The following is a 23,050-nucleotide window of genomic DNA, read 5'->3' on the forward strand; positions in this document are numbered from 1 at the left end:
ATCATGTGGAGATGAGGGTACAGGTTGCCTGGGAATTCCTTTCATATAGACCACCCTCAGACATAAGGCTTCTGGATTCGCTTGAAAAGTCACCTCCATGTAAATGTTCTAGAACGCAGAGCCACTTGCCCAGTGTGCACAGTAGTTGTTGATCCATGCAGCAGGGTTAGACAAGTCAAACAATGACAAACAACATAACTGTACTGAATTATGTCAGGAAGGAGCACAGTTCTCCCTTTTCCCTTTATAAAGAAGGTTTTAATATCTGGAATTGGCACAATCATAAAATCCCATCAAGTGGCTCTATATTTACCAGGCTTACAGAATGTCCTAGAAGATCAGCTCAATAGGCAATTTTCAGGTGATCATGAGTGTTCTGTCAACAACTAGATCTGAACAGCATCTTTCAAAGGTGGGAATATCCAAGAATAGACCTATTTGCTACAGACTAGACCAGGAAATGTAAGTATTCTGTTTAAGGGATTGCAGTGGGTGGCGTTTGAGCCCAGGAATTCACTGTTTCCATATAACTTTGTAAGAATTTATCTGGTCTAATAGCAAAATGGACGTGGCCAAACCCCATAATCCTATGGACAAATCTGAACTGTCTGTATTTGCAGGGAGGCAGCCACAGCCCAAATGTCTGACTGTGGGGGAGAGATCAGTCCCAGAAGGGAAATAAATCACTAACAAATTTTCTACTGTATATATGTATATATAGATAGCCATGGTAAGGGTAAGATTTTATATAGCTTTGACTCAGATTAAAACAAATGAACTTTTTTAAAAAAAAGTTAAAATGTCTACAAGTTAGTATCAACTTTATTTTCTAGATTTACCAAGGCAAAGACAGTATGAACACAGGAGGATTTACTATGTCATATACTACAAGTGCAGCTGATGAGTCATGGGATTAAGACTAAAACCGTACCAAGTTATAGATTTTGGTTTTGATACAAAAGTTTTTGTTTTTTAAAGACTTGTAAAGTGAGAGATGTTCACATAACTAAATTCTTTACTGGCTAGTTAAGTAAAATACTTAAAATGTTTAAAAAACTGTTGGTGTTATTGAAAAGTGGTGGTTCCATCAGAAATGTGGATCTACTAAACGTACAATGTTCCAAGAGTTGCTTGCTACTTTTGGTATACTTTGTGAAAGGCATTTTAACAAGTTTCGTATGTCCTGGTCCAAGACTTCCACTCTTGAAAATATATTACAAAAAGTATCATTAAGAGTGTTTACTGATGATACTTTGGCAGTGAGTATTCTTTGTTGCAGAATGTGAAATTCCCCTTACATTTTTCTCTCATTTTTTGTTCTTAAAAAGAAACTAGTAAATTGGTCCAAGTTACCAGTTACAAGTCCATAGTCTATATGTGAACTACACAACGTTGCAAAAAGACGCTTTGAGAATATAGACTCCGTTATAAAGGGCTTACTTACATTTAAATTGGAATTGCAAAATAATTTAACTTCTCAAATATGTCAAAGGTAAAATACTGTATGCACCAGATGACATGTCACGTTAGCCTGTAAAGAGCTATTGCAGATTACTGCTTGTAAACATACTTAATAAAAACTTGAGGATTATGTCTTGTTTGATTGCTTTTATCTTGACTTTATTATGATGTAGGCTTTTATGATATCCACTTCCGACACATGAAGTCTGTCAGCTAAATACTGAACATCACATGCTGTATTCTAAGCACACTATTTCCGTACAAAACAAAAGGTCAGTGGGTCCATCCTGAGTCTGGCTGTATTGAAGTCGTTTTACAAAACAGCTAATCACAGGGATTTTTTTAAAAAAACTTCTCTCTCAAAATAGCAAGACTCACATTTTAAATCTTGATTTTTACTAGATGTTAAACATCATTTTGCCTTCATGTTGACCTAAATGTTTGTAATTTTAGTGGACGGTAGTAACATTGCCCTGTCCCAAGGAACAGCTATCTGGGGCCTCTCTCTCTCTCTCTCTCTCTTTCTCTCAAATCTGATTTAACAAACCTTTCCCATTTTTCCTCCCTTGGCTCATGCACTCAGCTGCTGGGTATACCAAACTAAGGGTACGTCTACACTATGGGACTATTCCGAATTTGCATAAACTGGTTTTGTAAAACAGATTTTATAAAATCGAGTGCGCGCGGCCACACTAAGCACATTAATTCGGTGGTGTGTGTCCGCGGTCCGAGGCTAGCGTCGATTTCTGGAGCGTTGCACTGTGGGTAGCTATCCCGTAGCTATCCCATAGTTCCCGCAGCTTCCCCCGCCCCTTGACATTTCCGGGTTTAGATCCCAGTGCCTGATGGGGCAAAAATCATTGTCGCGGGTGGTTCTGGGCACAGCCTCACCCCTCCCTCCCTGAAAGCAGCAGACAAGCGTTTCGCGCCTTTTTTGCTTGGTGAACTGTGCAGACGCCATAGCACAGCAAGCATGGACCCTGCTCAGCTCAATACCGCAATCGTGGATGTTTTAAACGCCTCGCACACTCTCGTGCAGTATATGGTGAACCAGGACCTTCGAACCGAGTCGAGGAGGAGGCGGATACGGCAGCGCGGCGATGACAGTGATGAGGACGTAGACACAGAATTCTCTCAAACCGCGGGCCCCGGCGCTTTGGAGATCCTGATGGTAATGGGGCAGATTCTATCCATTGAACGCAGATTTTGGGCCCGGGAAACAAGCACTGACTGGTGGGACCGCATTGTGTTGCAGGTGTGGGACGATTCCCAGTGGCTGCGAAACTTTCGCATGCGTAAGGGCACTTTCATGGAACTTTGTGACTTGCTTGCCCCTGCCCTGAAACGCCATAATACCAAGATGAGAGCAGCCCTCACAGTAGAGAAGCGAGTGGCGATAGCCCTGTGGAAGCTTGCAACGCCAGACAGCTACCGGTCAGTCGGGAATCAATTTGGAGTTGGAAAATCTACTGTGGGGGCTGCTGTGATGCAAGTAGCCAAAGCAATCACAAAGCTGCTGCTACGAAAGGTTGTGACTCTGGGAAACGTGCAGGCCATAGTGGATGGCTTTTCTGCACTGGGATTCCCTAACTGTGGGGGGGCGATAGATGGAACCCATATCCCTATCTTGGCACCGCAGCACCAGGGCACCCAGTACGTAAACCGGAAGGGGTACTTTTCAATGGTGCTGCAAGCACTGGTGGATCACAAGGGACGTTTCACAAACATCCACGTGGGATGGCCAGGGAGGGTTCATGACGCTCGCGTATTCAGAAGCACTACTCTGTTTAAATGGCTGCAGCAAGGGAATTACTTCCCAGACCAGAAAATAACAGTTGGGGATGTTGAAATGCCTGTCGTTATCCTGGGGGACCCAGCCTACCCCTTGATGCCATGGCTCATGAAGCCATACACAGGCAGCCTGGACAGTGGTCAGGATCTGTTCAATTACAGGCTGAGCAAGTGCAGAATGGTGGTGGAATGTGCATTTGGCCGTTTAAAGGCGCGCTGGCGCACATTACTGACTCGCTCAGACCTCAGCCAAACCAATGTCCCCTATGTTATTGCTGCTTGCTGTATTCTCCACAATCTCTGAGAGAGTAAGGGGGAGACCTTTATGGCGGGGTGGGAGGCTGAGGCAAATCACCTGGCCGCTGATTACGCGCAGCCAGACACCAGGGAGATTAGAAGAGCACACCAGGAAGCGGTGCTCATCAGAGAAGCTTTGAAAAGGAGCTTCATCAATGGCCAGGGTACAGTGTGACTGCTGTGTTTGTTGATGAACACCCAACCCCCTTGATTGACTCATTCCCTGTAAGCAACTCACCCTCCCCCTTCGAGTACAGCTTACTTATTCAAATAAAGTCACTCTCGTTTAAAAATCATGAATTCTTTATTAATTCATTATAAAAAGAGGGAGAGAAGTAAGGGTGTGGTTTGGGAGGAGGATAGGAAGGATGGAGAAGGCCATTAAAAAAATTTCACATTAACGACAGCCTTCTTGTTGGGCTGTCCACGGGGGTGGAGTGGGCGGGTGCACGGAGCCTCCCCCTACGCGTTCTTACACGTCTGGGTGAGGAGGATATGGAACATGGTGAGGGTTGAGGGTGGTTACACAGGGGCTACAGCGGCACTCTGTGATCCTGCTGCCGTTCCTGAAGCTCCACCAGACGCCGGAGCACGTCAGTTTGATCACACAGCAGCACCAGAGTTGCATCCCGCCACCGCTGATCTTCCTGCCACCACTTCTCATCTCGGTTGTCCCTCCTGTCCTCACGTTCATCCCTCCTGTCCTCACGTTCACTGGCCTCTTTCCTGTAATTTGATACCACGTCCTTCCACTCATTCAGATGAGCTCTTTCATTGCGTGTAACTTCCATAATATCCGAGAACATCTCATCTCGCATCTTCTTTTTCCTCCGCCTTATCTGTGCTAGCCTTTGGGATGGAGGAGGGATGGTTGAAAAATTTGCAGCTGCATGAGGAAGATAAATATTTAGAAAGATACATTTTACAGAACAATGGTTATACTCTCTCACAGTGAACAGCACTATTCACCTAGCACATGTGATTTCCCTACAAGGTCACATTTTTCATCTTAATAGTGAGTGCTTGCAGCTCTGGAGTTACAGATCTCACAGACACAGGTCCAGGCATCAGAATTCAGCTTGCATGCGGCCATGGTAAGCCACTGTCTTTCGGCTTCTGTAGTGATTTACCCCTCCCCCCCAACGCATGGCTAATACCACGCTAGCTCCCTGCTAATCAACAACCTTCCCACCCCCCCACCCACTGCGTGGCTGGTAGCTTGGGGAAGATCGCTGGTGACCAAACACAAAAAAGATCCTCGGCATTTCTTTCCTCCCCGCTTCGCTACGTGCAGGAAAGGTTTTTTTTTAAGCTGCTGCAGTCCACGAACCCATTAGAAAAATGGCCACCCCCCTTAAATTCCTGATTTTTAACCAGGTTATCCTGAACGATATCACTTTGCTGAGGATAACACAACAAGATAAAGAACAGATGCTTCTTGAATGCCAGCAGTCACCGGGACCATACGCTGCTATGCTTTGCCACTCAATGATACCTGATTACTTGCTACATGCATGGCGTGGTAAAGTGTCCTACCATGGTGGGCGGAACAAGGCTGCCTTGCCCAGAAACCTTCTGCAAAGGCTTCTGGAGTACCTACAGGAGCGCTTCATCGAGATGTCCCTGGAGGATTTCCTCTCAATCCCAGGACATGTTAACAAACTTTTCTAAGTAACTATACTGTCTGCGAATGCATCCCAAGTCCTCAGGGCAAATCGATCATTAAAAAACGCTTGCTTAAAAACCAATGTTTGCTATTTGCAAAGGTACACTCACCAGAGCTCCCTTCCATGGCGTCATTGTCTGGGATAGTTGCTTGTGAGGGCTGGGAGGAGGGTGATTCCGTCAGGGTGATAAAAAGCTCCTGGCTGTTGGGGCTCACGGAGTGCTGTGTGCTGTCTGCTAGGTCGTCCTCCTCTTCTTCATCTTCATCTTCCCCGTCTGCATAATCCTCATACAACCCCCACCTCGGAATCCACGGTCAGGGGTGGGGTACTTGTGGCGCAGCCCCTTAAAATTGCATGCAGCTCAGCATAGAAGCGGCATGTTTTTCGACCTGCCCCGGACCTTCCGTTTGCTTCTTTGGTTTTCTGGTAGGCTTGTCTGAGCTCCTTAACTTTCACTCTGCACTGCACTGAGTCCCTGCTGTGGCCTTTATCCGTCATAGCCTTAGAAATTCTTTCAAATACTTTTTCATTTCGTCTTTTGGAACGCAGTTCTGTTAGCACTGAATCCTCTCCCCATATAGCGATCAGATCCAGTACCTCTCGTGCAGTCCATGCTGGGGCTCTTTTACGATTCTCAGGAGACTGCATTGTTAACTGTGCTGATGAGCTGTGCGTGGTCACCTGTGATGATGAGCTCTCCACGCTGGGGAAGCAGGAAATGAATTTCAAAAGTTCGCGGGGCTTTTCCTGTCTACCTGGCCAGTGCATCCGAGTTCAGAATGCTGTCCAGAGCGGTCAGTGGTGCACTGTGGGATAGCTCCCGGAGGCCAATACCGTCGATTTGCGGCCACGCTAACCCTATTCCGATATGTTAATCCCGATATTAGCGCTACTCGTTTCGTCGGGGAGGAGTACAGAAACCGATTTAAAGAGCCATTAAAATCGATATAAGGTGCCTCCTAGTGTGGACGGTTGTGGCGTTAAATCGGTTTTAGGAGCGTAAAACCGATTTAAACGCCTAGTGTAGACCAGGCCTTAGGCTCACACCAAGACCACATACCCTAGGAAGGTGAGACTTAGTGTTGACCCTCCTTTTGTCCAGTTGCTTTGCAGTACAAAAGAACCTGAGCTTTAACTGCCAGACAAGATTGTTTTAATGATCTTTTTCTGAAAGAATTGCTCTAGTTCAAACAGGAATAACTTCAGGGAAGGCTTGCGGCCTATGTTATGCAGGAGATCAGGCAGTATGGTCACTGTTGTCTCTTTTGACTTCATGTATGAATTTAAAAAAACTGACTAAATGGGCAGCCAGAAAAAGGCAATTCACCATAACTATACCTTTTTCTTTTGTCTTGTTCTGTTTATCCTAATCAAATGTGTGTTTCTTTATTGCCAGTTTAGAAGAGGCGGGTATTTGAAAAGTAAAGGGGCATGAGATTGTATGTGTATATTCACCTATGTCATTACAGAAGGAATGTCTGTCCTGTACCTTTAATTTTGGTGTCTCAGCTCCGAATCACTAGCTGTAACTTGGTTTTCTCTTGCACACTTGCATTCTAATTTTTTTGTCCTGTTTATTTCGGGATTGCTTCAGTGTTGCAGAAACTTCCTTGATATGTCTTATCAGGACACACAATTCTGTTTTGAAACTGCGAATTGTTCACACATGATGCTTTAATAAATCATGCCTCCTCTGTTAAAACCAAGATAATCTTCAAGCTTTTGTGGACTGCGTTCAGTTTTCACTGCTCTTCCCTAAATAGGCACATGCCTTAAACTAGGTATTTCCTTTAATCAGAGGCATTAACCAGACATCAGGGATCTTTTCAGAAATATAAAAATAGCACCTAGCTGAAGATACCACTTACCTGGAGGCATACTTGGTCCCACATTGATCATTAGAGATGTCTTGTACTCTTCCCTTTCGGTCAGAGCCAGGAACCTTCTACAAAATACACAAATTGAGAGACGTTATAGAGCCCAGAGTAGGGTAGAGCATCTGTCTGGCTAGTACTGTAGAGGCAACAGGGTTCATAAGCATTTGAAGATTATCCTGCTTTTAGCAAAGGAAATACAATTTTTATTAATTTTAACAGTTGGTATTCCCTTACATAGACCGTACCTTCCTCTGTACCGAGAGAGTTTGCACTGTTTTTGGTTCTGTCCCCTTATAGAACTACTTAGTTTCTCATCTATGGAGAAACTAGTAGCTGCTGATTATTTCTGAACACATTTGGGTGACAACACATTTGACTTTTGCCTGTTTGGGTTTTTTCTTGGAACCAGTGGGAGAGGAGGAGGATTGGTGTTTTGAACAAAAGGAAAAACTGACATGTCTAAAGCTCTGTTTCTGGTCTAATAAGTAGTATCTTCAGCATGTGAGTTTTGTTTTTGAAGGATCCCTCCTTGCTGTTAGTTTTGTGTCCAATCTGGTAAAAATAATTTCCCAGAATCTTAGTGAGGTAAGAGTTCTGCTAAGAGGAAGATATTTTACTTGGAGCATGAATCTGATTTATCGTCTTGCTATCACAAATTTTTGTCGGATTAAACATATCGTTTCCTTTAGAGTCATATGCTCACAGGGCTATTATTCATGAGTATAATGGAGGCAGCATTTGACCCATATATGGGAGTAAGGATGGTATTTTTTTCAAAGGGTTTAGATCAGGGTGGGCAAACTTTTTGGCCTGAGGGCCACATCTGGGTATGGAAATTGTATGGCGGGCCATGAAAGCTCACAAAATTACAGAGGTGGGGGAAAGGGGACTTGTGGGGTGGGGGAGTGCTCTACAGGGGCAGTACAAGGGACTCTAGGGGGCCCTGCCGGCAGTGACCCACCAAGGCACCACCACAGGTGGAGGCACCCTAGCTGGGATGTGTGCAGTGCCTGGGCGGTTTCGAGAGTCTCGAGGGTGGGGCCATAGGAGACCGGAAGGGTCTGGGCCTAGATGATTGGCTGATGAGAAATGAGGAGAGTCCCTGGGAGGAGTGGTGCCTCAGGGAGTGATAGATGAAGGAGCTCATGGTTCCTAATTGGACTCTATTAGGGGTGGTATCCTGCGATGCTGCTGGCCTTGATCATGGGCTAGTTTAGGTGGAGGTTGGTGCAAGGAGGATGGTGCTTCAGGGATTGGGCATGCTGCCGTGTAGGGGTGGGGTTCCAATCCCAGAAACAGCATGGTGAAGTCTGGGTAAGCGGTGCTGGTCACGCCCGTGCAGTGTGGCTCTGCATGTGTGAAAATAGGTGCCCATCAAGGAATTTGAGTTGGGGTGCCGGGCGGGTGGAACTGGGCAAGCCCCCCAACCCCACTCCCCGGCTGGAGCACCGGAGCAGGACAAGCCCCTGCTCCCTGGCAAGAGCTTGAGGGCTGGATTAAAAGGTCTGAATGAGATGAACGTGGCCCGTGGGCCATAGTTTGCCTTCCCCTGGTTTAGACCAATTTTAAGTTCAACCACCAAGTTTCCAACTTTAATGAAGACTTATGTACAATACAATAATTGGTTTACTCTTATGTTGACTCTGCTCTATCCAGTGACTTGTGCTAATTCTTACCTCCTCATTTTCATTGACAAAGTAGTTCTGTGATATATTGCAGGCACCTGACTGGCTGCTGCTGTACAGTCCCACCAGTCCCGCTTCAGTACTATGTTGAATGATGCATGCTCTTTTCCTAGTTTTCTTTGAAACAATACCAGTAAGTGCTGCTAACTCCAGCTCTTCTGGCTACACTAAAATTGCTGCTTTTGCAAAGAGGCCTGCATTCTGAAGCACATAGGTTGGGTTGGGAGTTCTGTGTCACTTGCAAAATGTTACTTGTGCTTCAGCAGCACATGGAATACTACTAACTGCTGTCATCCGCATCTCCTGCAACAGCACAGTCAATGCTGCAACCTCTTGCCAGCCTTGAGTGAAAATGCCAGGCCTGATTGAACCAGTGTGAGATCTGCAATTGCACCATTTGGATAATTCTGGTGTTTGGATGTAAAATTTGGTTTACTGAGGTAACAGACTTGAAGATTTATTTAAAAGCATACGGAATAAAGTAATATAAATATTTTAAAATAGTTGCTTAATTTCAAAGTGTCTTGCCTGGCAACATTTCATTTCACTGAAGATTGTCTATTTCATGATTATTTGTTTGCAGCACAGGAAAGCAACCCCTAATAAAATAAACAATTCTTTTAAAAACCACTCTTCAGCGGGGAATGTTTATAGTCTTTCTCTGTAAACGCATTAAAAATATATTTATATTTATATATTTTCCCTTCTCCAAAATATGCTGCTAAGTCAGCTTCTCCCCCCCCCCCCCGCCTCCCCATGTCAACATGCAAATACTGGCTCACAAGAGAACAATACAGGGCTCTCATTCTAGGTTCTGTGTACTCTTTACCCTAGCTTTGCCTGAATTGGCCACCAGGCAGTTCCTTTGGAACAAGTGTATTCGCTTGGTGGCATAGAGCTGATGAAATGATCCCTTTGTCACAAGTAAGTAGTTCTCAGCAAGATCATTGAGCTGTGTGAATGTTCTTTAGCTCAGATCTTGCCCACTAAGGGTATGTTTGCACTTCAAGCTGGGGTTGTAATACCCAGTTTGAGACATACCTGTGCTAGCTTTGTGCTAGCGTGCTAAAAATAGTATAACTTTGGGGTGTTGCAATCAGTGGGAGGGGCTATCCCTCACCCCCATATGTATACATGACTAGTGTCTAGGATGGGTATCTAGATGGGTAGGCTGGTCAGCCCCTCCCGCTTCTTAAAATGCCATGCCTACTGTCATGAATAGTTAGTAAAGGGTTAAAGCATAGTACCTGGTGGGCATCTGACCTGAGGACCAATCAGGGAAGAGAATTTGAAACTCCTAGGAGGGAACTTTTCCCTCTGGTTGGGGGGGTCTTTGTCTTTGGCCGTTTGGAGTTCAAGAGACCAGACTAGTTAATCAAGTCCCTACAAGTTCCACCTTTCTGAACTAATTTCTTCTAGTCAAGATAGTGAGTATTAGAAAGATACTTTGTGTCCTTATCTAATAATCCTATGTTTGCAATTCTGTGTGTTTGTTATTGATTATTCTTAATTCTGCTTGTACTGGTTGTACTGAGAAAGAGAGAGGATTCTCTCCAGAACTTAGCAAGGTTATACCCTATGAGTGCCCAGCTTGGATTCATAGAGATTCTGTATTTTCTTTTGTTCTCTTAATAAATTCTTTTCTTTTCTTTGGACTTGATTAATTCCTTCCCTTGGGGAAATTCAGGGGAAGGGGAGGGGGAAGTGGGCTGCTTCCCTGTGTGTGTGAGATTCAAGGCGTTTGAATCCAGGCACCTCTGTCTCCAGAGCAGGCTGGAGAGAGGGAAGAGGGGGGAGGTTCCTCCTCTGTGAATTGATCTGTGTTCCCAAGGGGGGAAACAGGGGTGTCCCGGCCCACAGAATTGACCGGGTGGTGGCAGCCGAAGGGGAGACCTACCCTAGGATTTTGGGGTGGGGGAAGACATGCGGGTCCTCACTTTGAAACCGCCCAGTTTCAAGTGAGGGTAGACTCTGACATGGTGGCAGCGGAGTTTCGAACCCATTGTTACAAGCAGTTTTTTTCAGCTGGGCTACGCTGAAGGGAGCTATTCTCTTCTTCTAGAGCAGGAAAGCAACCTGACAGAAGAGGGAGTTTACAGTTTCAGCCAGGTTGGCTGGAGGGAATTAAGTTCCAGCAGGCTTTGTTGGAAGCAGTTTTCTTCTGTTTGCTTGAGGCAGCTTGAGGAAAAGGCAAGTTTCAAGCAGTTTTCAGGGTTGGGAGGAGTTTTTTTTCTCTGCTGGCTATGCTGAGGAAAAACTCTTCCCTAGAGGTGTGTCCTTCCTTTGTGATATCAGGTATCACTCAGGATTCCTAAGGTGGGGGGAAGTGCTCGCCAAAGTACATTCCCATCCAACAGGAAAAACAGGTTTGGGGGGGGAAGAGACAAACCCTCCAGCCAGGTTTTTTTTTTTTCTCCCTGTGTCTTTTGAAAGGATCAGAAGACAGGAGAACACAAATCCCTGAGGAATAGACCAGATTTTTCTCAGGGGTATTGTTAGCAGCAGCCTTTCAGCTGGGCTGCTGGGTACAGCAACTCAGAGCAGAGGGAGACAGAGGAATTTTTTTTTTACTCTTTCCCTCTTTCTCAGTACAAACCAGTAACATTACACAAACCACAATTTGCTATACAAAGGATTGATTTCTCTTTCTTTACTCAAGTTATCATAGCCAGGGTTAGGGACTGTCAAACACCACAGACAGTTCACTGACTGCATAGGGGTGTGGCCAGCACCAGAAGGCACACAACCATGAGTACTGGTGAAACAATTAGCAAACTTGACCTGGCCAGGCTGCAGGCTGAAGAAAAACAAAAAGAACATCAAAGACAGATGGAACTAATTATTGCAGAAAGAGCCAGGGAAGAAGCTAACCACAAGAGGGAGCTGGAGAAACAAGAGGCTGAGCACAAGAGACAAATGGAAATCCTGAGGGAGACCCACTAGCAGGCTCTGGAATTAGCAAAGACTAAGCAGCAGGAGCCAACCAATCCAACCCCTTTTCAACCTACTGATCAACCTTCTCGGAGAAAATTTCCCGCCTACAGGGCAGGGGATGATGTTGAGGCCTTTTTAGAAAACTTTGAGAGGGCCTGTATTGGATACCATCTTCCTAAAGATCAATACATGCTGGAGCTGAGGTCACAGCTCAGCAGACAATTATCCCTGGTGGCAGCTGAAATGCCTAGAGACCTGATGGACGACTTTCCACTGTTCCTAACCAAGGCCAGACTCAGAATGGGCATCACCCCTGATCACGCCCGTCAGCGTTTCAGAGCCCAGAAATGGAAACCAGAGATGTCATTTCCAGAGCACGCTGCTTACCTGGAAAAACACTATTTCTCCTGGATATCAGGATCCAAGGTTAAGGAGCTAGACGACCTACACCTCCTGATATTGATGGAACAGTTCCTAGATGGTGTTCCTGAGAACATTAGACGCTACATCCAAGATGGTAAACCAAAAACTCTCACTGAGGCAGGAGAGATTGGAGCCAGATGGATGGCATCGGTAGACAACACGAAAGCTACTGCCAAGGGGAGCGAATCCAACAGGGTACACACCGACACTAAACCCTACCGTCGCGGACCAATCAAACCCACACCTACAACCCACGGACAGTCACACTCTACCTCTTCTTCTACCTCACCAGTCTCCAGTAGACCAACACAAACCGGTGACCCATCAACTGGGCGATGTTTTCAATGCAATGAATTGGGGCATATCAAAGCCAAATGCCCAAAGAACCTAAACCGAGTGCAACTCCTTGCACCTTCACACCAAGGAAAGCCGGACAGAGATGTATCTCAAATACCCTTAGAACATAGGGAAACTTTGAGAGTGGACGAAAAGGAGATCATCGCATGGAGAGACACTGCAGCACATGTGTCAGCTATCCACCGAACCTTCGTGGACCCCAAATTCATCAACCAGAAAACCAAAGTGACAATTCGACCCTTCATGTCAAAACCTGTAACATTACCTACAGTGCGTTTACCTATCCAGTACAAGGGCTGGTCAGGGAAGTGGACTTTTGCTGTCTATGACAACCATCCGATTCCCATGCTACTGGGGAACGACACATTGAACAGCAAAAAACAGAGGGAGTGGTTACACGCAGCCAAGCCAGACGAGCTGCCGGACCCATCCCTGTTCCTGAGCCATCCACCGGGACCCCGTCTGTGTTACCAGAGACCCAGACAGAGGTGGTGGAACCGGATCCCAGGCCAACACCTACAGCAGCCATAGTACATCCAGTCCCAGAACCGGAACTGGAAGAGCAACCAGCGCCAGCACCGGTGCCAGCGCTTGCAACTCCACCGCCAGAGGGCGCCAACGGGCCTGAACTGGCAGAAGCAGCAAACAACCCTACCCAAGAGGCTCAGCCGGAGCCTGAAATGACACTTTGTGCACCAGCGGGGAGCGGTCCACAGTCAACGGAAACAACCTCATCACCTACATCGCTTCCAGAGGAACTGGTGTCTCCCGCCTCAAGGGAACAGTTCCAGAGAGAGCAGGAAGCTGATGACAGCCTCAAGAAAGCATGGGCGGCGGCACGCAGCAACCCACCGCCTCTCAGCTCTACTACCCGATCCCGGTTCGTTGTGGAGAAAGGACTGTTATACAAGGAATTTCTTTCTGGTGGACACCAGGAGGGCTGGCATCCTCAAAAACGGTTGCTCGTTCCGACCAAGTACCGGGAAAAGCTCTTAAGCTTAGCCCATGATCACCCTAGTGGCCATTCTGGGGTGAAACGAAGCAAAGACAGGTTGGGAAGGTCCTTTGACTGGGAGGGGATGGGCAAGGACGTTGTCAAGTATGTCCGGTCTTGTGAGGTATGCCAAAAGGTAGGAAAACCTCAAGACCAGGTCAAGGCCCCTCTCCAACCACTCCCCATAATGGAGGTCCCATTTCAGCGAGTAGCTGTGGATATTATGGGTCCTTTCCCAAAAAAGACCCCCAGAGGAAAACAGTACATACTGACTTTTGTGGACTTTGCTACCAGATGGCCGGAAGCAGTAGCTCTAGGCAACACCAGGGCTAACACTGTGTGCCAGGCCTTAACTGACATTTTTACCAGGGTGGGTTGGCCCTCTGAAATTCTTACAGATTCGGGAACAAATTTCCTATCAGGGACCATGAAAGACCTGTGGGAAACTCATGGGGTGCATCACTTGGTTGCCACCCCGTACCATCACCAAACTAATGGCCTAGTGGAAAGGTTCAATGGAACTTTGGGGGCCATGATCCGCAAATTCGTCAATGAACACTCCAATAATTGGGATCTAGTGTTACAACAGTTGCTGTTTGCCTACAGGGCTGTTCCACATCCGAGTTTAGGATTCTCACCATTCGAGCTGGTGTATGGCCATGAGGTTAAGGGGCCATTACAGCTGGTAAAGCAGCAATGGGAGGGGTTTACACCTCCTCCAGGGACTAACATTCTGGACTTTGTAAGCAACCTTCAAAACACCCTCCGAGACTCTTGGGCCCTTGCTCGAGAGAACTTAAGAGATGCTCAAGCGGAGCAAAAGGTCTGGTATGATCGACATGCCAAGGAGCGGTCCTTCAAGGTAGGAGACCAGGTCATGGTCTTGAAGGCGCAACAGGCCCATAAGATGGAGGCGTCCTGGGAAGGACCATACATGGTCCAGGAGCGCCTGGGAGCTGTTAACTACCTCATAACATTCCCTGATTCCTCTTTAAAGCCTAAAGTGTTTCATGTTAACTCTCTAAAGCCCTTTTATCCCAGAGAATTACAGGTCTGTCACTTTACAGTTCAGGAAGGAGATGACACCGAGTGGCCTGAAGGTGTCTACTACGAAGGTAAAAGAAATGGTGGTGTGGAAGAGGTGACCCTCTCCACAACCCTACAACGTCTACAGCGGCAACAGATCAAGGGACTGTGCACTGACTTCGACCCCTTGTTCTCAGCCATCCCAGGACGGACTGAGCAAACCTACCACTCCATTGACACAGGTAATGCTCACCCGATTAGAACACCACCCTACCGGGTGTCACCTCATGCCAAAGTTGCTATTAAACAGGAGATTGACAACATGTTGGAGATGGGTATCATCCGCCCTTCTACCAGTGCATGGGCATCTCCAGTGGTTCTGGTTCCCAAACCAGATGGGGAAATACGCTTTTGTGTGGACTACCGTAAGCTAAATGCTGTAACTCGTCCAGACAACTATCCAATGCCACGCACTGATGAGCTATTGGAAAAGTTGGGACGTGCCCAGTTCATCTCTACCATTGATTTAACCAAAGGATACTGGCAGGTACCACTAGATGAACCCGCCAGGGAAAAATCTGCCTTCATCACCCATGCAGGGGTGTATGAGTTTACTGTGCTTCCGTTCGGACTGCGGAATGCACCTGCCACCTTCCAAAGGCTGGTGGATGGTCTACTAGCAGGATTGGAAGACTGTGCAGTTGCATACCTCGATGATGTGGCCATTTTTTCTGATTCATGGCCCGAACACCTAGAACATTTGAAAATGGTTTTAGAGCGCATCAGGCAGGCAGGACTAACGGTTAAGGCCAAAAAGTGTCAAATAGGCCACAACAGAGTGACTTACCTAGGACACCAGGTGGGTCAAGGAACCATCAACCCCCTACAGGCCAAGGTGGAGGCTATCCAACAGTGGCCTGTCCCAAGGTCAAAGAAACAGGTCCAATCCTTCTTAGGTTTGGCCGGATATTACAGGCGATTTGTACCACACTACAGCCAAATCGCTGCCCCACTAACTGATCTGACCAGGAAAACCCAGCCAAATGCAGTTAAGTGGACTGATGAGTGTCAGAAAGCCTTTACCCAGCTTAAGGCGATGCTCATGTCGGACCCTGTATTAAGGGCCCCAGACTTTGACAAACCCTTCCTAGTTACCACCGATGCATCTGAACGTGGGGTAGGAGCGGTACTAATGCAGGAAGGACCGGATCACAACTTCCATCCTGTCGTGTTTCTCAGCAAGAAACTGTCTGAGAGGGAAAGCCACTGGTCCATCAGTGAAAAAGAATGTTACGCCATTGTGTATGCCTTGGAAAAGCTACGCCCATACGTTTGGGGCCGGCAGTTCCAGCTACAAACTGACCATGCTGCGCTAAAGTGGCTTCACACCAACAAGGGAAACAACAAGAAACTTCTCCGCTGGAGCTTAGCTCTCCAAGACTTTGACTTTGACATTCAACACATTTCAGGAGCTTCCAACAAAGTTGCTGATGCACTCTCTCGTGAAAGTTTCCCAGAATCAAGTGGCTAAACACTGTTCTTAATATGTTTTCATGCTTAGTAGTCGATGTAATAGTGCATGTGTTTTATTACTCTGGTTGTTTTACAGTTCTAGGAGGAAATCGCCGCCAGTGGATCCCACTGTGACGATTTGGGGGGCGTGTCATGAATAGTTAGTAAAGGGTTAAAGCATAGTACCTGGTGGGCATCTGACCTGAGGACCAATCAGGGAAGAGAATTTGAAACTCCTAGGAGGGAACTTTTCCCTCTGGTTGGGGGGGTCTTTGTCTTTGGCCGTTTGGAGTTCAAGAGACCAGACTAGTTAATCAAGTCCCTACAAGTTCCACCTTTCTGAACTAATTTCTTCTAGTCAAGATAGTGAGTATTAGAAAGATACTTTGTGTCCTTATCTAATAATCCTATGTTTGCAATTCTGTGTGTTTGTTATTGATTATTCTTAATTCTGCTTGTACTGGTTGTACTGAGAAAGAGAGAGGATTCTCTCCAGAACTTAGCAAGGTTATACCCTATGAGTGCCCAGCTTGGATTCATAGAGATTCTGTATTTTCTTTTGTTCTCTTAATAAATTCTTTTCTTTTCTTTGGACTTGGTTAATTCCTTCCCTTGGGGAAATTCAGGGGAAGGGGAGGGGGAAGTGGGCTGCTTCCCTGTGTGTGTGAGATTCAAGGCGTTTGAATCCAGGCACCTCTGTCTCCAGAGCAGGCTGGAGAGAGGGAAGAGGGGGGAGGTTCCTCCTCTGTGAATTGATCTGTGTTCCCAAGGGGGAAACAGGGGTCCCGGCCCACAGAATTGACCGGGTGGTGGCAGCCGAAGGGGAGACCTACCCTAGGATTTTGGGGTGGGGGAAGACATGCGGGTCCTCACTTTGAAACCGCCCAGTTTCAAGTGAGGGTAGACTCTGACACCTACACTCTATTTTTAGCATGCTAACACAGGTATGTCTTCTTGAGCTAGGAATTACATCCCCATCTTGAAGCGTAGACGTGCTAAAAATCATTGAATATTACCAGTTCTACCACGTGGACTGTGTTTTTACCTAGTAGTTATTCTATTGCTGTAGATTTGGCTTTCCCTAGAATATATTACTTATGTTTAGCCTTGATTTTTCATTTTTTGCAATGAATTTTCTGCATGAGATGGAGTTGCATTCTACCTTATAACTTGCAGTAGGTATTTAAATAGCAATAAGAGACCAAACCAGCTATTCACCCACATTCTGTGAACTACCAAGAATGTATCGTCCTCTGAATACAAATGGCGTTCTGCTAAAACTGAGCCCCAGCTTTGTTTCCTGTAACTTTCTAATTATCTTCTAAGTTTACGGAAATATTAAAATGAAGTGTGTGTGATTGTTTCCAAGCACAGACGAATACAAAGAGGTGGTGCCAGGTGTTACTGAAATTGTTTCATGGGTCATATTATTAATCTTCAAAACTACAGTATGTTATGTAGTACCCTTAAATATAGGTATGTTTTTGTTCTTTTCATTGAACAGAAGTAAAAAAAGTTACAGTGAGGGCAAAAGATGGAGGAACTAGCCTGGCCTGTGGGTAACTGACATTAAGTTCTCTGCTCTGCCACAGACATTGTTTGCCCATATGCAAGTTACCTGGGGCCATATTTGAAAGGTTTTTTAGAGACCTAACGATGCCAATAGGGATTTTCAGAAGCACCATTCTTCATCTTTGGGCACCTAAATATCTTTAAAGATCTGGCCCTTGGTGTCGCTGCCCCTCCAATAGAAATAATAGTACTTCCCTGCCTCACATGGGGTTGTGAGCATACGTACACTAAAGATTATGAAGTGCTCAGATTCAACAGCAATGGGGGCATAGAAATACTCAAGATAATACACTGAGTTGTAGCCATGTCAGTCCCAGGATATTAGTCAAGTTGGGTGATGTAATATTTTTTATTGGACCAATGTCTGTTGGTGAGAGAGACAATCTTTTGAGCTACACAGAGCTCTTCTTCAGGTATTAAGAAATGACCTGAAGGAAGAGCTCTGTGTAATCTCAAAAGCTAAGTTAAATGAATGGGGAAAAACATTGAAGTGAAACAGGCAGCCAGATTCTGTTGTGCTGTTGTTGATCTAAGGACACTAAAGTTTGCAATCAAAAGTGCATGGTCATGTGCACATCATATGTTGGCGCACCCATAGGGACAAAACATCTCAAACTCAAATTACTGTACAGATAAGTGATCTCTCCTTCCTGTATCAAATATGCTATATGTGGAATGCCCCAAATCTACCTCTGACTTGCTAGAGATAGTACTAGCTGAGAAAACTGCAATACGTGACTGTGATTAAGCAATTTGAGCATTAAATTGTCAGCACTACTTGGTGATTGATTTACACCTTAACACTATAACACCCTAACACTATAAATTTGGAATTTTCTTGCACTACAGTTTTTCTGTTTCCTTCCTTTTAACTAAGTAAGCTAAAACTGATTTAAATACAATGTCTAATCTAATCCCTATTAATAGCTGTGAACTTTAAGTGATGTTGTTTATCTTGCTTTTTCTACCATCAGCAAAATGGAGGATGCACACATTATTCTAAGAAATGGGGTGATTGTTTATTCATGTAATTTTTTTTCTGAAATATGCTGAATCAGAAGAAATTGACTTATTTTTGTCTGTTTGCAGTACCTAGGAAGATATTGTACAGAGTGTTTGTTTAGTTATGTACATTGAAATGATTTGCTCTGTTTAAAGAAGATATTTTATATGAACTGAAAAATACATTAACTATTCAGGATTCAGGTCATATCTTTATTCATTGAAAGATTGTAATATAGCATTGCGTGTAAAAAGATAATCAGGTGACAAGTGTTTGGAGCTTAATTGAAACTAAATGTTTAGCACAATGGTATCAAATATTAGTTTGAGCAGTTTGGATGTAGGTAAGCATATTCTCTTTAGAGTATGTGTCATGAATTCCATTGCAGGTGCTCATGTGTATAAGATTGGTGTCATGTGCATAGTTGTACACATGAAGGTCGCATGTAAGCCTTGTGTTCTTGTATAAAAGCATAAACGGCAGAGCAGCCATGCCCCTCCCTTCGTTCCCTCTTACCGCCCATGGCAGCAGGGCAGAAACTGGTGAGTGTACGACCCACTAGTTCTTAACTTTGGCTAAACCTCACTCTTCAAAAACCTTCAGAACTCTCCAATTTATTGGTTTATGACAGCCATGAATATCTACCTGTCTGAACTTAATACTGATGATCAGACCCGCCACTGTACACAATCCCTTGTACAGGGCACCTCAACATGGGGCACTTAAAACTTGCATGGTTCAATCTCTGCACATCCTGTGATGGACTAATTCTATTAAAGGATGGATACAGTTCTGCCTCTACTGCTTAGGCCTTGTCTACACTAAAGGGAAAAGTCGATCTAAACTACGCAATTTGAGTTACGTGAATAGTGTAATTCAAATCGACGTAGCTTAGATCTAGTTACCATGGGGTCCACACTACACAACCTCGACGGGAGACGCTCTCCCCTAGACTCCCCTTACTCTTCTCGATCAGGTGGAGTACAGGAGTCGACAAGAGAACGATTGGTTGATTTAGTGGGTCTTCACTAGACCTGCTAAATTGACTGCCGATGCATCGATCGCCATAGCATCGATCCTCCAGTAAGTGTAGACAAAGCCCTTAGAGTCCTTTATACCAAATCAGTGTTCAATGTGCCTTTCATTCTCTGCAACAATGTGCAAATCATGGGATGCTTGGTTGAAGCTTCATCTCCTGGAGTAATCTGTGAAGGTCTGTTTGGGTCTTGAGGAGACAAGCTCCTCGATCCTGGTAGTGGACACGCCAGCTTCATTCAGCACTCCAACTAATAGGCTAGTGACATCTGAGACCAGCACAGAGAGGACTCGTGTAAGAAAAGACCTGGCACCAAAGCAAGCTCCCCAGCACTGCTGCTGATACCTCTGGAATGAAATTTACTCCAAACACAGGCAGACATTCCAAGCAGACCTCTATGTAATCCCATAAGAACAAACTACTTATGGCTTTGTGGGAGAAGCACCAAAGCCCTGCTCTGTCAAGGGTTGGTGACAAGGAACAGCCTAAGGCAGAGAGGAAGACCCCCAACTCTGGCCATAAACCTTTGGCATCAACACCCAAGCTGAAAATTGATCTCTGGAAGAGAAAGGGTGATCTTTGCTACCCAGGCACCTACTGGTACCAAGAGCATCATATACCTTGGCACCAGCCCTAAAGAAGGTCTCTTTCCGCCCCCCTCAGACTCAGGAGGCAAATGTTCTTACCACCTTTAAACAGAGAACCCTCTCCTCTGAGATCGGTGGATGACACCACAGAAAGGCCTGCTGGCTCTCCATTACAGCCACTGTCTTGTCAGGAATGGCATTGGACTAGTCAATACTAAGCAAGCCAGCCTTAGCTCATAGATCATTGCCATGGCTCCCCTATCCTGTTTCTCTCTCTACTCCCTATCCATCTGCTTCCCCAGTTCTCTTCAGGGATTGTCTCACAAGAGACCATTGCAAACAGAAGTGGCCTTGTTGCTTCATCTAGGAGCCAGGGAAAAGGTGCCCCCAGAATTCAGCGTATTTCTTTATCTCAAAAAAGGAAGAAGATCTTTGTTCTATCCTAGACTTGCGAAGTCTAAACAAATGCATCATACCATCCCTGGTTCAGGATGGTAATGCTTGACCCCATTTTGTGAAGTTCAAGACTGGTTTGTGGCTCTCCGCCTCCAGGATGCATACTTCCACATAGCCATCCACCAAGTCTACAAAAAGTACCAAAGATTCACAGTGGGACCTGTCTATTACCAATACAGAGTACTGTTCTTTGGATTCTCCATGGCACCATGAGTATTCACAAAATGCTTGCCCATGATAGCAGTGCCTTTAAGGAAAAAGGGAATCCATGTCTACCATACATGCATGACTTGCTGGTCAGAGGTAGGATCCAGAAAGAGACTGCAACAGCCCTAGAATACATCCTTTCCCTTTTCTCCCAAGTAAGACTCCTGTGAACGATATGATATCTTGTCTTGCATTATCAGACAATGTAAAGCAGAGTTTATAGGAGCCATGATCAAATTTCAGTCAGTGAGCGCTTATCTACCAGAGGATAGGTTCTGTAGTCTCCAGTCAATTACACAAGTCTTATTATCAAATCTGACAGCAACGATTCATACATATGAGGCTACTAGGCCACATGGCATGCATGCATATGATGCTGCTTGCCAAACTTTTACCTGTCAGCCTTGCAACTTTGGCTGAGGTCAGTGTACTCCTGTCCAAGTATTACATGAACATGTGTACTCCCGGTGTTCCCTTATCAGGTAGGTCCTCAGTTGCTCAGCCTCCGGCTAAGTTGCACATAGTCTAAACGCATGAAGGAACCCCTTCCAGGGTGAAGGGTCCAACAGGGTCTGTCCCTGAACCCTTGTTGTTGTCTTTAGCCCTGTCTCTGGGCTCATTTCTCAGCCCCTTCTGGGCTAACTCTAAGCCCGTGCCTGCCCTTGTAGAGAGCAGTCCCCCAGGGCTTTCTCCCTGGAGACTTTGTCCTCAGTGATTCTCTGTCAGCTTTAAATTGTGGCCCCTTTCTTGGGGCTTGGGCCACTTCCCCAGTGACTGATTGGGGCGGGGGGGCTGGGCCTGCCTACTACTCCAGGTCCCAACGCAGGGACTCTACAAATAGAAGTCCCTTGCTGCTATCTTTAATAGTTGCTGCTGCTGCTGCATTCCCTGGACTGATTCCCACTCTGTCCCATCACCACCTTGGATCCTCTGTCTATTCCCTGTTTGTGCAGGGTCTCTCCCAGACCTCCTTGCCTGGAGAGTTTCCTCAGCCTCTGACCTGACTTCTCAGGGTCGTCTCTCAGGCCTCTTTGCTGTCCGTCCCCTTTTAGTCAGGGTTCTCTCTCACAGGCCTATGTGCCTGGAGAGCTTCACAGTCCTGTCCTTTCTCCCCAGTCTCTTTACCTGTGGAGTTTCACAGTCTTTTAGTCCTGCTTCACCCTTCTGGTCCCAGCCAGAAGCTGATGTGCTCAGCCCCTGAAGCTTCTTTTAACGGAGCCTGCTGCACTCTGGCTGCCTTCCTGCAGCCTTTCTAAGCAGTCCTGGGGGACCCACTTTCACTGTTCCCTATGTTGGGTACCATGTGGTAGGACTGTGAGGACTCCAGCAAGGGGCCTCAAAGGACCCAGTATACCCCATCAGAGCCACATTGATCATAACTGGCTAAGGCATTTTGGCTGCCAGGCATCTTGCAAATGTCCATTTGGCCTACCACCTAGTGCACTGCCCCCAGACATATCATCTCAATACCACACTTGTCTATTGTACCCAAAACCACAGTTATTGACCTGATGGCTTGGATGTTGGATGGTTGAGCCTTATTGACAAGGTTCTTGACAGGCTCAGAAATTTTCATACAGAGCAGGAAACCATCTACTAAGAAGACCTACTCCTTCAAATGGAAGCAGTTCTCCATTTGGACAGTCCAAGGTAATTTGGACCCAGTCAAAGATCCTTGACTATATACTGCACTTGAAACACACTGGACTAACAGTTCTGACAGTCCACCTTGTGGCAATATCTGCTTGTCATGCTTCAGTGCAGTCATACTCTGTATTCTCACATCCAACAGTACCAAGATGGCCTCCTACATCCTTACCCAGCTGTCAGAGACCCAACTCCTACATGGGATTGTGACATCGTTGTCTTGAAACTCCTGGAGCCTCCATTCAAGCTGTTGTTGGATTGTTCAATATGTTGCCTCATCCTTAATGTGATCCTTCTGGTTACCATCACCGCAGTGTGGAGGTCAGTGAGCTCCAAGCCAGATCTCTGTACACATCCTTTCCCTGGGATGGAGCGGTTCTGAGACTGCATCCTAAGTTCATTTCTAAGGTGGCCACAGACTTTCAGCCGATTAACCTACTAGTCTTCTTCCCAAAGCTACACTTGATGCCAGAAGAGAAGAAGCTACGTACTTTGGATGTTTCTCACCCTGCTCTGTT

At 45.9% G+C, this 23,050-nt stretch overlaps 2 protein-coding genes across 4 annotated transcripts in view; both read left to right on the plus strand.

The window, feature by feature from the left end:
* DDX4 (DEAD-box helicase 4) overlaps window positions 1–1,584 on the plus strand; it is a 96,525-nt gene extending 94,941 nt beyond the window's left edge. For all 3 annotated transcript variants that reach the window (XM_045022505.1, XM_045022507.1, XM_045022506.1), the window contains one exon: window positions 834–1,584. In XM_045022505.1, the coding sequence (XP_044878440.1) occupies window positions 834–917 (84 nt within the window). In that variant the 3' untranslated portion in view covers window positions 918–1,584. The remainder of the gene's footprint in view (window positions 1–833) is intronic.
* An 8,029-nt stretch (window positions 1,585–9,613) lies between these two features.
* The window catches only part of IL31RA (interleukin 31 receptor A), a 101,010-nt gene continuing 87,573 nt past the window's right edge, over window positions 9,614–23,050 (plus strand). Inside the window, 1 exon segment of the mRNA XM_045022081.1 lies at window positions 9,614–9,702. Within this exon segment, the coding sequence (XP_044878016.1) occupies window positions 9,685–9,702 (18 nt within the window). The 5' untranslated portion in view covers window positions 9,614–9,684.

This window comes from Mauremys mutica, chromosome 6, assembly GCF_020497125.1.
Source record: "Mauremys mutica isolate MM-2020 ecotype Southern chromosome 6, ASM2049712v1, whole genome shotgun sequence".
In the NCBI taxonomy this organism is placed as follows: domain Eukaryota; kingdom Metazoa; phylum Chordata; order Testudines; family Geoemydidae; genus Mauremys; species Mauremys mutica.